Source organism: Parasteatoda tepidariorum, chromosome X2 (assembly GCF_043381705.1).
Source record: "Parasteatoda tepidariorum isolate YZ-2023 chromosome X2, CAS_Ptep_4.0, whole genome shotgun sequence".
NCBI classification, from domain to species: domain Eukaryota; kingdom Metazoa; phylum Arthropoda; class Arachnida; order Araneae; family Theridiidae; genus Parasteatoda; species Parasteatoda tepidariorum.
In genome coordinates this window covers 43748417-43761685 of record NC_092215.1, presented here as the reverse complement: position 1 = coordinate 43761685, position 13269 = coordinate 43748417, and the positions used below count along the sequence as shown (strand labels likewise).

Here is a 13269-nt window from a genome sequence, read left to right as displayed (position 1 = left end):
TATATATATATATATAGCATAATTAAGACAAAAATGAAAAAAAGAAAAGAGAAAAATGACGAAAATTAAGAACTAAACTTATTTAGTTTTATTAGCTTATTTACGTTCATATTTTGTTTTCGTTTTTAATTTGTTTTTATAATTTCATATGTTTGGGATGTTGCTTTTAGAGAATATTTTTATGGGTTCGAGCAGTATTATTTTACCACCTGTTAAAATTTTCTTCAAATATTTTAATTACTCTACATGTTGTACCCGGTACGAAGAGCTCGAATCAGAGGGGACCTTTGAATCGACAGCCTGTTGCTCTGAAAACAAAAGATTTTTTAAATTGCATTCAATTCCGGAATTTTAAAGCGTGTGGTGATAAAAGATGTAAAATTTGCCTTAATATGGACAAAAAACATAATTCAAAATAACGATAGTGCTAAATCTGTATGCGAAATTAAAAATTTTATTAATATGTTAACCTGTGGTTTTTGTAATATGTTGAACAAAGCAGTAACTCGCTTAATATTAGAATAAATCAGCATCGTTTAGATATAAACAGTAATAAAATTATCAATAACTTAGAATTGAATAATTTTAGAGTACATAATTTTAACAGTGTAAAAATTAATATTTTAGATACAGTAGAAGATATCGATTTAAGACTACAAAAAGGCAAAAGATTAAGTATAATAAATAAATTATTAAAAATCTTTCCAGAGGTTGTGAAGAGTTTCATGATAAAGCAAGAGGATTTCGTTGAGATTTTTCGTAGTTTGATATTGGAGGTCATGTACATAGAAGCAGAGGTTCGGAAGGTCTGTAAAAAAAAAAAAAAAAAGACGGAATATGGAAAGGAATGATGTTGTATTTTCTTATCGATTGACGATGCCCTGAAACATGAGAAAAAGGTGGGATTTAGAAAAAAAAAAGAGAAAAAAAACTGGTAAAATGGTATTTATACAAAAGATGAATCATTGGGGAGTGAGAGCCAAGGGACCAGGAAATTTGCTGCTGAAAGGAGTATTTGCGAAGCAGTTCCAGCTTCTTTGTGGAGAATAGGGGATGAGAGTCCAACATGGGAGTTCTGTTGCTGCTCAAAGGCCTGCGTTATAGATTGTTTGAATTGCTCGGAGATGGAGATGTTATTTTGACACGGAGCAGAGGATTGGGCTGCCATACTCTAATGTACTTCTGATTGTAGCGTTTACAATCTAAATGAGGGGATAAGTTCGGAACTCCATTGGGTGTTAGAGATTAAGTGAAGCGAAGTGCGTTAATTTTTTAAACACATTTTCTTAGGTTCTGAAAATGGCAGAGGAAAGAAATACTTGATGTGTAGTAAATACCAAGAATTTTGAGGGAACTTGGTGAATTTGTTCATTAAAGGTAGTTAACTGAATTGAAGGCGAGGGACGTTTTTTTGGAGAAATGCATTTATGATATGCATGCATTTAACCCTTTTGGAAGTGTGACAAAAAATTGCATTGTATTTAAAGAAAGATAGATTTATAAATAAATAAAAATTAACTAAAACAACAAAATTATCTAATTTTAATCGTAATGCATTCATGTAATTAACATCATCATTGGTTAGAAATAAAAATTCTGTTTCATTATATGTATAGAAAATTCGATAGCGTTGTTTCAGTTGTCAATAAAAATTTTGACAATTTATTAAACTAAGCACAATTATATTTGAAAGTTTTGTAAATATAATTTGGTAACAAAAACAACAAATTAATAATACATAACACAGAGCACACACAAACATAATACAGAACATAGAAACGGGCACAATTTTGGAATAGAAATAATAACTTTACATTTAGTGTCACCCGAAAGAGTACAAGAGCTTTTATTCAAAATGGCAGTATAATGAAAAAGGTCAGATTTTAAAATTTTGTCTTATCACACATTTATTTTTCAGAAACAAGACATTCTGGGCAGCCACAGTACATTAAAAAATAATAAAAATAAAAGTTTGATATGAAATCTTTTCCCTGCAACTGTTTAAAACTAGTATTATAGCTAACCCTGTAAAATATCTGATTAGTTTCAACACAACTGCCTTGCAACCTTTTCCATAAAAAAAATTTTTTCACATCATAGCAAAACATTGCGAATCAGCAGGAAATGGGTGAAAAAGCTTCTAAGTTAATGCTTCGTGATAAATTCAAGTGGAAAAATTTCAAAAAGAACTAATATTTGTTTACATTTTTGCGATGCATTTATAAAACTAAAAAAAGAATCTTATGCGTATTATTAAGTTCGGCGCATTACTTTGAAAAAAAAAAAAATCATGATAATCACAGATTTTAAGTTATCTTTAACCACGCCTCATGTCAACCAAATATTTTAAAGAGCCTTGAAAATTTTGTTTTGAGTATCATCAAAATTATTGATTGACAGTAGTTGAGGCAAATAATGGAATGAAGCTTTTCATATTAAACTTTAAATCTGATAATATTTTCAATAGGTTTTGCCCTTGAACTTGATGCTTTTGATTGAGATTATAATATAAATTTTTTAAATTGGGTGGTTTTTATATCTATGCTTCATCTCAAGTTCATTTTTCATGCTTTTGAATTTAAAATTGCCTTCTAATAACGCTAAGGATGCCCAATGCATGTACCCAAAACGAGTTTTATTCCCTAATACAAGTACTTGGTCTTATTTAATTTGGGTGGAAGGGATTTCAGGCCTGAAAGTTGTTTTGTTTTGAAAAGAGTTTGTCTAAGTAATGGTACATTTTGTTTAGTTTAATTATTTATTTATTTTTTTGTCTGAATGTTCAGTCAACGAAAAAAAAAGATCCATTTCATAACTATAGTTTTACAGTCGTTTTTTATGAGGTTCATAGGGTTAACTATAGTCAGATATAATTAAAATGATATCAGTTTTCTTAGATACTTAAAAATTCTGGCATGTGATAAAACAGTCAATAATTAGTAAATGGATGCATAGATATCACATTTAGTAACGAAATAATCTAATATTTATAAATATTTCCCTTTGAATTCTTATTCAAATTTTGAATATTAAATATAACAAATTTATTCTGCACTGTCACAAAATTTTACCACAATAAATGAAATACTTAAAATAATAAAAAATGAAGAAGCTAAGAGTTCAAATAGGAATTGGAACATCTTATTAAAACGTAGAAATTTTAAATGTATCATCCTTTTTTAATTTAATAGTTTTTCCTGTCTTGAAATGATGGATTTTATTTTAAGATTTTACTTCCAACCGCTTTTATTAGTAATCTAGTAACAGATTTATTAAAAGTTTTTTTTTCTTCGCAATATCGCTTTAAATTTCAGATAAAATGCTTTTAGCTTTTAAATTTTAAAGGATTACGTTTTCAAAACATTGATCAAAGAAAAACTGTTAAAAGGTGGAGCAGTTGTATTTTTTACCGTAACATTCTTGTTAATTCGCAATCAGTCATTTTATTTTAGCGTTATAGATAAAACGCCAATGAAATATCGAAGAATATTCTACAACAATGGCAAGTTCTTATTTTTTCTACTTAGCTGTCAACTGTCACTTTTGTTAATTAATGTGATTTGAAAGGATTTAAACATTCAGAATATATAAATTAATAAAACATTTAAATAATCTGATAATTATGTATTTATGTTGATAAATGATGGCAAAAATAAATTTTTTTTTGACTCAATGATGAATTTTAGTACATTAAATACAACAAAAAAATTTCTTCCGTGAGCGAAGGCAAAAACTGGCAACTACTTTTTTTTCTTTGTATAAAAATAGTATTTTTTTTAAAATTTATACAATTTAAATGAATATATACAAGAAAAGAAATATCTCGGGAATAAAATGTTATGTCAATTGTTAAGCAAAATCGTTCCGCCAATTTGAAAGCATAAAGTCAGAAAGAAAAAAAAGTTGTTAAATATTTTCTTCAAGTTTTTATATTTGGAAAAAAATGTTCCTATCACTTTTTCTTTATATCATAATCTGGGTTCAGATTTACTTTACGGCAGGGATCGATAGTTTAACTCAATGGATTACCTGACAAATCATACTACCACTTTTCATTTATGTTATTAATTTGGGGTCAGATTTTCTCATCCCTGTGGGTTGAAAAGTTTACACAATGAATAATTTTAAAAATCTTGCTACCTATTTTTATTTATTTTTTAAATTTGCACATTTACTTCATTGTACAAAATAGTAAGATTATGCAATGAATTACTTAATACTTTGAATGCCACGTTAATTTTAAATGGCTTGCCCGTCTGGCCAAACGGTAAATAACTACAAACTAAATTTGAAAATATTAGACAGATTTTGCTAGTTTTTGAAAAGATTTAGCATGGCATATCTGAAAAAAGTGGTGAATTATATAAGCCAATGAATTGTTTAGAAATATTGGTGGATAAAAATCTACTAAATTGAATTTAATAAACCAAGAATTACAATTAACTACCACTTGAAAATATTTATTCGCTGTCAGGAGCAAGTTGGCATCTCTGTGTATATAAATTAAACTATTTTTGCGTTTTCTATATTGAATTAATTTCTTCAAACCATTTTAGTAACAATAATAATTTAAAAATATTAAAAATTTACTCGAATTATGTGTTTCTAATAATCTTGGCTTCACCAGTCACCGGTGACCCGCGTGGCGCTGCGAACAAACTCAGTGCCGGTCCCCGGTGACCCCCATAGCATTCAACGTGTTAAAGGCAGCACGATTCCCAAGCGATGTTTTATCTAAATCTGTTTCTACCGATGCCAAGTATTGGTGACATTCCATTTTTTACACCGAATATTCACTTTTTTTAAGCCTCTTAATAGTCAAAATATTATGAAATATGGTTTCGGAGGTTAGTTTTGCACATTGAATCGAATGCAATAAAAAATTATATGTTTCTTCAGACAAAAATTATGGGCATTTTTTAATCAAACTAAGCATATTCCACCACACTTATAGTTTACTGTTACATAAAAGCTTTAAGAGATTTCTTTGAGGTATTGCTATGACACTTTACAGAATGAAAATCCGTCCAACCGTTCAGAAATTATAAGGGTGATTCATTTTCTATTTATTTATTTATTTTTGCTGACTGTACAACTTTATGAGGAATATATAGGCTCATATATGTGCACTGTTTTATAGATACATATATGTACTTATAAGCACACTTGTTTGCTTCTTTGAAAATGGCACTTCGTAGGACTTTAAGTTATCGCCTCACAAACTAAAATGTATTTTTTCTACCACACTCTACATTCCAGAAAAGTGGGGACTTTTAGTAGTCACCCAAGTTCATTTAAAAAAAATTCTGGTTCAGACTATAATATTGAATTGCATAAAATCTGAAGCTTGTAGAAATAAACTGATAGCACATTTGAAATCAATGTGCAATAATATTAATCTAACAGAGATGCCAACTTTCTCTGGACAGCCGGATAAATACACCACTAAAAACAATTAAAGGATATCGTAATCTTCGATAAAATAACGGTATATTTGTTTTTCTCTAATGCTTCATTGCATCCAAATGCTCAATAAAACGCATTTTTTTCTGACAAACAAATGTTATTTTTATTTCATATAGCCTACTACGTCTGTCGATAATGTATCAATCATTCAAACAAATCTCCCGGTGCATGATGAGTCCACAACCTCAATATCCTTTAATTGTTTCGAGGGGCGTATTTTCGAGTCTTTTAATGTATGATTCTTATTTTAAAAATTCGATTCATAGGGTTTTTACTCATCACTGCTTCTAAATAATTCGAAGGTTTACGCGATACGTCACTTTGTTACAGTTGAGACGCGTTGAGTCTTTTAAAAAGTTGACAAAATTAACCAAAAATCTGACAGTTTTAGTTCTCTGCCGTTTTTTAAAATATTCAAATCGGGAGTAGCTGCCATCTCTGATATAATTTATTTTTAAATATTTTGCTAAAAAATATTTTTTAAAAATTTTTTTGTGAAAAATATTTTGTTAGTAAATATATGCAGATGGAGAATCTGAAATTTTAATTTGATAGCTATTATTAAGAAAGATTAACAAGATTCATTCAAATTTCTACTTTAATACTTCCACGTTGATTTTATTTTTTGCGTATTTCACTGTATCTGTAAATTAAACCATTTCAGCTTACAAATACAAAGCTCGTTTTTCCAAAGATAATTCCACGCAAAAATAATTTTTAACACAAATTTATAATTTTGTCAATACTTGATTTAATAAAAGTTAACATTTTGTGTGAGATAAATTAAAATGTCAAAATAAAAATTTTGAACCAAATTGTTTAAAGAGTTTTCTAGAAATGAGAATTTAAAAATACTTGATTTCTTGAAGCAATAATTATTAGAAACTATTCAATAGAGCTCTTTCAAGGTCTGAATTTTTATCACTTAAAGTTACATATTTTAGAATTTTTTAAGAATTGGTATATTTTGACGTTCAGTTTGTATATTGTATTTTGCAACTTTTGAAATGTATCTTAATCTAATTTATTTTGCTTTTTTTCAGATTTTAAAATGCGTCGACTAGGAATATCATTTTTATGGAAGGTGGTTGCCACTCTATTAATAATTTGCTGTATTATTTTAACTGCATCAACAGCTCCAACAAAAGAAACTAGAAGATTTCTTTTATTGTGTTCTCCTGGCTCTGAAAGAAGAAATATTTGCGAACGCTGCACTAAAGTTACCAGAGATCCAAGAGCATTTGAGTTCTGCTGTGATCAAAGAGACGGTGTCTTGGAGTGGTGCGTGGAGTTTTTGAATTTCAAATTTAATCCTTGAAAGAACTGAATCAAGAAAAAACTGACTCGAGAAATAACTTTATTTATTATATTTTTAGTTAGTTATTTTATAATTCCCAACGTCATCACTTTAGATGTACGTGTCAGTGATATTAGCAGTATATAACATATGGTTTCCATTTGAGAACTCATTTCATTGAACTATTTTACCTCAATTGGATTGGCGTAACTAAATTGTAAATTCATATGTATCATCTTAGGTTACCTGTTTCTTTGAACAACACTATGTGCAACACTAATAATATTCCAATTGTCTGAAAAATCACAAAAGCATTAAAAAGATTAACAAAAAGCTTTTCTTTGTTCGCAAATTTCATTTTATAAATTCAAATAGTTCCAACAAAGGGAATTTACAATCTACAGTACCGTCTTCAAATGTTCAACGCAGCCAAATGTGATAGAAAAATTCAGCAAAATATAAAGTTCTTAAAAATTTATGTTGTTAAAGATGAATTTTAAACAATGATACTTAAAGAAATAAACAATTTTTTTAACAGTTTGAAACTGTTTAAATAAACAGTTTGAAATAAACAGTTTCTCAACAGAATTTTTTCTTTTTTTTTGCTATTTGCATTGTTCTCTTGATTTAACTTTTTAATACTTTGTTACAAATCTAGAGATATTTAGAACAAGAAAAGTAATTTCCCCCCATTTGGTTTCAAAAAATAAAAATAGTTTGCAGTGACGAGCATATAATTTTCATCTACCGGAATAATCATTTTCGATATTCTATGAAGAAAATAAATATTTTCTTGCCACTTTCTTGTTCAATTGTGCTTACTACAATGTATTTTTATTGGAAAAATATATAATTATAAGAAACTGACATAATTTATAAGATTGAAAGATTAATTAAGACGAAAAACTAACCACTAACGTAACCAATATCGTAAATACACATTGGCGGCTGGCATGTTTTTTTTTTTGTTTTTGTTTCTGTGACTTCTTTTTAAATAAAGGGTCTCGCAAATTTTTTTTAAAAATCATTCTGAGATATTAATGAGAGGGACATTTTTTTTATTGTTCTTATTTGAAATTTACGAAAAAGTTTTTATTTGTATTTGTTAATTTTGTTTAAAGTCCATAATGAATATTTTGTTATTTATTTGCATTTAAAAATGTTTCATACAACTATAAATATGATAGATAATAAAGTTTATAAATAAGTTTATAAAGAACATATAATTTTATATACATATCTATGCACATATCTGCTTCTTTAAAAATAACACTTAAAACTCATATCATATAACTTTAAAAATCATATGACTGTAACTAATCGAAATGTATTCTTACTTACCAGAGAAAGGTAGTAATTCTCGAATGAATTTTAAAAGAATCCTGGTTCCGACTATATTGCTAAATTTTATAAAAACTGTAGCTTATAAAGATAAACTGATCGCAGATTTTAAATCAGAGATGCGAAAATATCAAAGATATGTTAAAAAAAATCGCATGAAATTGAAAAATTTTATTCTCAGTGCTCTCAGTAATATTTCAGAACTTAATTCCACTATTTCTAAAGCAGACGAAAGACATTGATATAAATCATAAGAATCTTATAATTTAGACAAATTAAAAGAATCTTATAATTCTTATATTTTAGACAAATTAAAAGAATCATGACATTGTTGCATTTTAAATATTACACTGATTGCATATTTTTAGAAATTATTCACTTTATATGATAATTAAGGTGTATAATAGATGTAATATAAAATAAAATAATTTTTATCTAAAAAACTGTTAGTACTTCTTGACTTTCTGATTGTAGTTAATGGTGTATAGGTAGTGCATTCCTGAGTTGACGCAAATGATTTTGATCGAAGCCACATATTTCTAATTATATTATTTTTTATTTATTTACCATACGGTATGGAGTTGGGTGTGGAATAGCATATCATATTTGATTAGGACTTGGAAAATATTAAAAAAAATGGTAGTTTTACATGATTTTGATTTTCAGAGAAGTAAAATAAACTCATGCTATTCGAAACTATAAACTATTCATCACTATTTAATTTTTCTTCGTTTCAATTGGATTGGATTGAATTTTACATACATTTGCAGGCTTGTGTGCTCAATTTAGGATTATAATTCAAATAGAAGGACAGATAGCATAATTCAAGAGAAGGACATCACAAAGATATATCCAGGGTGACAGCGAGATTCAAATCCGCTACCTCAACGCGTTGCATAGCGTTTGGCGGGCGAAACCGCTTGGTCAGGGATTCTTAGTTTAAAGAAATAAACAGCAAAATATATATTCTACAGCGGTTAAAAAAAATCTTGGTATTGATGGATATTTAAATTTTACTGAAAGCAAGCTAGTAAAAAATTATTTTCTCATCATACAATTCAATAGCGTTATAACAATTTTTCTACCGGGGATAAGCACTTTTATGTTTGTTTTTTTTTCCAATGGCAGGCCAAATAAAAAGAACAAAAAGGATAAAACAACAAGAAAAACAAGGCAAAAAGAGATAAATAAAATTGAATGCATAGTGACATGCTTAGCCCATACGGGCTCTAGCTTCCCAGTAGCGTCCACACACAGTAGTGGAGATGAGCGCAGGACAGACGGAAATATGGGGCAAGTCCATGTCCTCCCCAAGGCGACAGAGCTTGCATTTAGGAGAGTCAAAAATGTTTATGCTAAAAAGGGGTTTGGCCAGACAGTCATGGCCCGTTACAAGTCTAAAGAGAGCGACTGCCGTAAACCTGGGCTGATTTGGGATAGTTAAAATATGGTTGAACCAGGTTTTGTGTATATTGCTTGTACGGAAATTCTCTGAGAGCATGTTCCGGAATTGGTTTCGGACCAGCAATTTAAATGAGTGCAGAGAGATGGAGCAACGAGATGCTTGGGCAATAGTTGTTCCTTTCTTGGCCAAGAAATCAGCTTTTTCATTACCCCAAATCCCGCAATGTCCCGGGATCCATTGGAGGACGATTTGCTTGCCTTTCAGTGTCAGGTCTTTCAGACAATCAATGCATTTCTGAATGGAGATGGATTGGGGAATCCGCGGAGAGTTAATATCAAGAAGTGCTGCTTTAGAGTCAGATAAGATGACGGCGCTAGAAAATTGGTCAGTACGACACTGTAGTTGTTTTAAGGCAATTAGAATAGCCTCGACTTCACCGTCGTAGGCAGATGCATAGCAGCCAACAGAAGCGTCGGCAGAGAACAGGTGACAAAACAGGTGGCACTTTTATGTAGGTGCCCCGTTAAAGTAATTTAGTTCCAGTTCCAGTCCCTGGCCAAATTATTAAACGCACTAAAAGATTCTATGCAAAATCTTAATATTAAGGTGATACTATATAACTGCATGGTTTTTACGTGGCTGAAACCAGTTTGCACTTGTTTTAGTTCGTGTATAAATTGGTTAAATTAGACGATATACAATATAAATTCGACGATTGGATACATTAGACTTTATATTACATAAATAGAATATTTATTATAGAAGGTATTATATTACTAGTATATTATAATAATTGGACCAAATTATTCGACGCACTGTAGCGTTTTAATAATTGCATGTTTTGCGCGAGTTTGTATACAGTACTTTAATATTTAAACATGTATGTAATGGGTTTTATTCGGGAGATTTTTTATGTACTTCCAATTTATATTTATATTTAGCGTATTGCATTACAATATTAACCAATTGATACACGAAAGTAAACAAAAGCAAACAGGTTTCAGCAGTGTAAAAACCATAAAGCTGTATAGTATCACCTGATAATTAAGATTTTACATAAAATATCATAGTGCGTCTAACAATTTAGCCATGGACTGTAAATGATTTAGTATTTACAGTAGTTCAAATAGCATAAAGTACAGAAGGGTTGTTTAGCATCTTGAAAAAATCTGTAAAAATCGCATTTCCTGGATTAAAAATAATTAAAATTCCATTCAAGGTATATTTTTTTTCGTTATACTTTAATGCTCAGTGCAAATAACGAAAAAACTAAGAGATTTTTTTTAAAATAACCGAAATTAAGATTTATATAGAAACACAAAAATATAAAGAAACATTTGTTTTTCATTTTAACATTTTTGAAAATCTGTTTAAAATAGAATTGAGTATTTTAAAAAAGTTGTATCATGATTGCATATATGATAAATTATTTGCTTTATTATATGCAATATATTTTATAAATTTTGCTTTATGAATATGACCTTTTTACACCTTTATACGCCCTGTTCCACTGGCTGCTGTTTAGTAGTCCGTTTAAACAAAATTAACGGTTGTATCAATAACATTGAAGAAAAACAGATTCAGGAGATTCTATGCAATAATCATCTAGCAAGAACAAGTAAGCCTTACATTTATTTAACTTTCATTACATAATAAAACTATGAGACAGAAGAAAAATAAATTAAAAAGAAAAACAATCAAGAAAGAAAAACAAACTTTAAAAAAAATCTAATTACAGAAATATATTTCTTAAAACTTAAAACTTCACAATAGTGTCATTCATGTTGTTAAAAATCACAACACTTTCTTTTATTTGAAATTCTTCACAATAGTTTCGTTCATGTTGTTAAAAACCACAGTACTTTCTTTTATTTGAAATTCTTCACAATAGTTTCGTTCATGTTGTTAAAAATCACAGTACTTTCTTTTATTTGAAATTCTTCACAACAGTTTCGTTCATTTTGTTAAAAATCACAGTACTTTCATTTATTTGAAATTCTTTAATTTTTTTCAGGATGTATCTGTTTTACATTTTCAATGTTACACAAAATGTGCCGAAGTATTACAGCGGCTGATTTATTTCCATCTTCATATCTCATGTCTAATATCATGTCAGTAAGAATCTATGAAAAATAAATAAATATTAACCCAAATTCAATTCACAGTAATTTTTTCTAATAATGGCAATAAATAAGTTCGAGTTGACAGTAGGTTTTTTTTCCTTTTTTCTTAAAAAACCTTTTTAAATTGTATATTTAAGTTAAGCATCAGAAAACAGACGGCAGTCCGCACACTTAAAGTTTTTGAAATAGAAAATAAATTAAATAATGAATAGTCTTATATTCTATAAAAAAGTTTTCTTTAAGTTTTAATACTGATACATGCATTGAATCATATAACTTTCCGTCTTAACAATATGACTAGAAAGATATCTAACGTCATAGTTAAATTTTATTTTATTTTAAAACCGTCGTTGAACAGCCGACCCGATTTTTTTCGTGGTTTTACAACTACAAATGTTCAACGTCGTAGCCTTGTAACTTTGAACCTAATCCAGAAGACAAGGGAATACCTGGATCAAGTATTGGGAAAAATCGCCTTCGTGGAGGACTTTCTGATGAAATTAACCTACTTTTGCGCTACATGGAGAGAAAAAACACGAAAACCTATATTACATGCCTATTCTCAGGCAGAGGTTTCAACCCTAAACCCATATACCGAATGATCTGTAAACATCGCTATTAATGTATATTTTAATAGCCCTTGTCAAATATAAAGTCAAAAAGTGTGTTTATTTAGGTTCACAAATAAATATTTAAGGGAGGGGAAAAAGGTCATCAATGTAGGACGATTTACTATTTTTTTTAATTTTATAGCCGACCCAATTTTTTGGGTTTACGACTACTAATGTTCAATTTTGTAAATTTGAACCCAATCCAAAAGACAAGGGAGCTCCTGGATCAAGTAATGGGAGAAATTTGCCTTCATGGAGAACTTTTTGATGGAACTAATCGGCATTTGAGTTACATGGAGAGGAAAACCAAAAAAAAACTTCCAAGACTAGCATGGAGGCACGGGGACTCTAACTCATGATACGTCTATCACTGAGGATATTTTATGTCAGCACTGTGGTCGGTGCAAGTCGGATGTGAATTCATATCGACCTGCCATCACTGGATTCGAACCCGATTCACATCCTTGGAAGGCGAACGCTCTATTCCCTGAGCCAATTCATTCTTTATGGCAAGATCATGTGTATAATTTAAAATTACAGCTTTGACTCAAGCGCAAGGCATTTAAACTGTGACTTTTTTTTATTCCATGTTGAAAAAGCTTCGAAAAAAATTTTAAGGGTCGTGTTTACAATACTCTTAGTATGCACCTAAAACTTTTTCTTATAAATAAAAGGTATGAATAAATAGATAAATAAAATTACTAAAAATTTGTAAGTAAAGCTTTCACCGGAAGAATTTTATTTTTCGATGAAATAGAACACCAATTTGGTAATGTAGCAATTCTCGACAAAGCCAAGGCAGCTGTTATTCGTAGAAGTTTGTTCTTAGCTCTGAGATGTTTTAAAAGAGGAGTCGTTATACCACATTTAGCAAACTTTTCACACCCTTTTTTAAAGGAACAACAGGATGCTACAGCTAAGCACAGTTGTTGAAGAAGTTTCTTGTCTTTCTAAAAATAGAAAATAAGTGATAAATAAGGAAACTGAATTTTTATTTTGAAACTAAGTTTTTTTAACATTAAAATA

General features: G+C 29.3%; 1 protein-coding gene and 1 long non-coding RNA gene across 2 annotated transcripts in view; one reads left to right on the top strand and one right to left on the bottom strand.

The window, feature by feature from the left end:
- Window positions 1–8547, top strand: part of LOC107446035 (uncharacterized) — a 13126-nt gene extending 4579 nt beyond the window's left edge. The window contains exon 2 of the long non-coding RNA XR_001584344.3: window positions 6510–8547. This is a non-coding gene — a long non-coding RNA (uncharacterized lncRNA). The remainder of the gene's footprint in view (window positions 1–6509) is intronic.
- Window positions 8548–11087: 2540 nt separating this feature from the next.
- Window positions 11088–13269, bottom strand: part of LOC107446027 (armadillo repeat-containing protein gudu-like) — a 28840-nt gene continuing 26658 nt past the window's right edge. The window contains exons 10-11 of the mRNA XM_016060561.3: window positions 12972–13193; window positions 11088–11632 (exon numbers count right to left, since the gene is read on the bottom strand). Of these exons, the coding sequence (XP_015916047.2) occupies window positions 11510–11632; window positions 12972–13193 (345 nt within the window). The 3' untranslated portion in view covers window positions 11088–11509. The remainder of the gene's footprint in view (window positions 11633–12971; window positions 13194–13269) is intronic.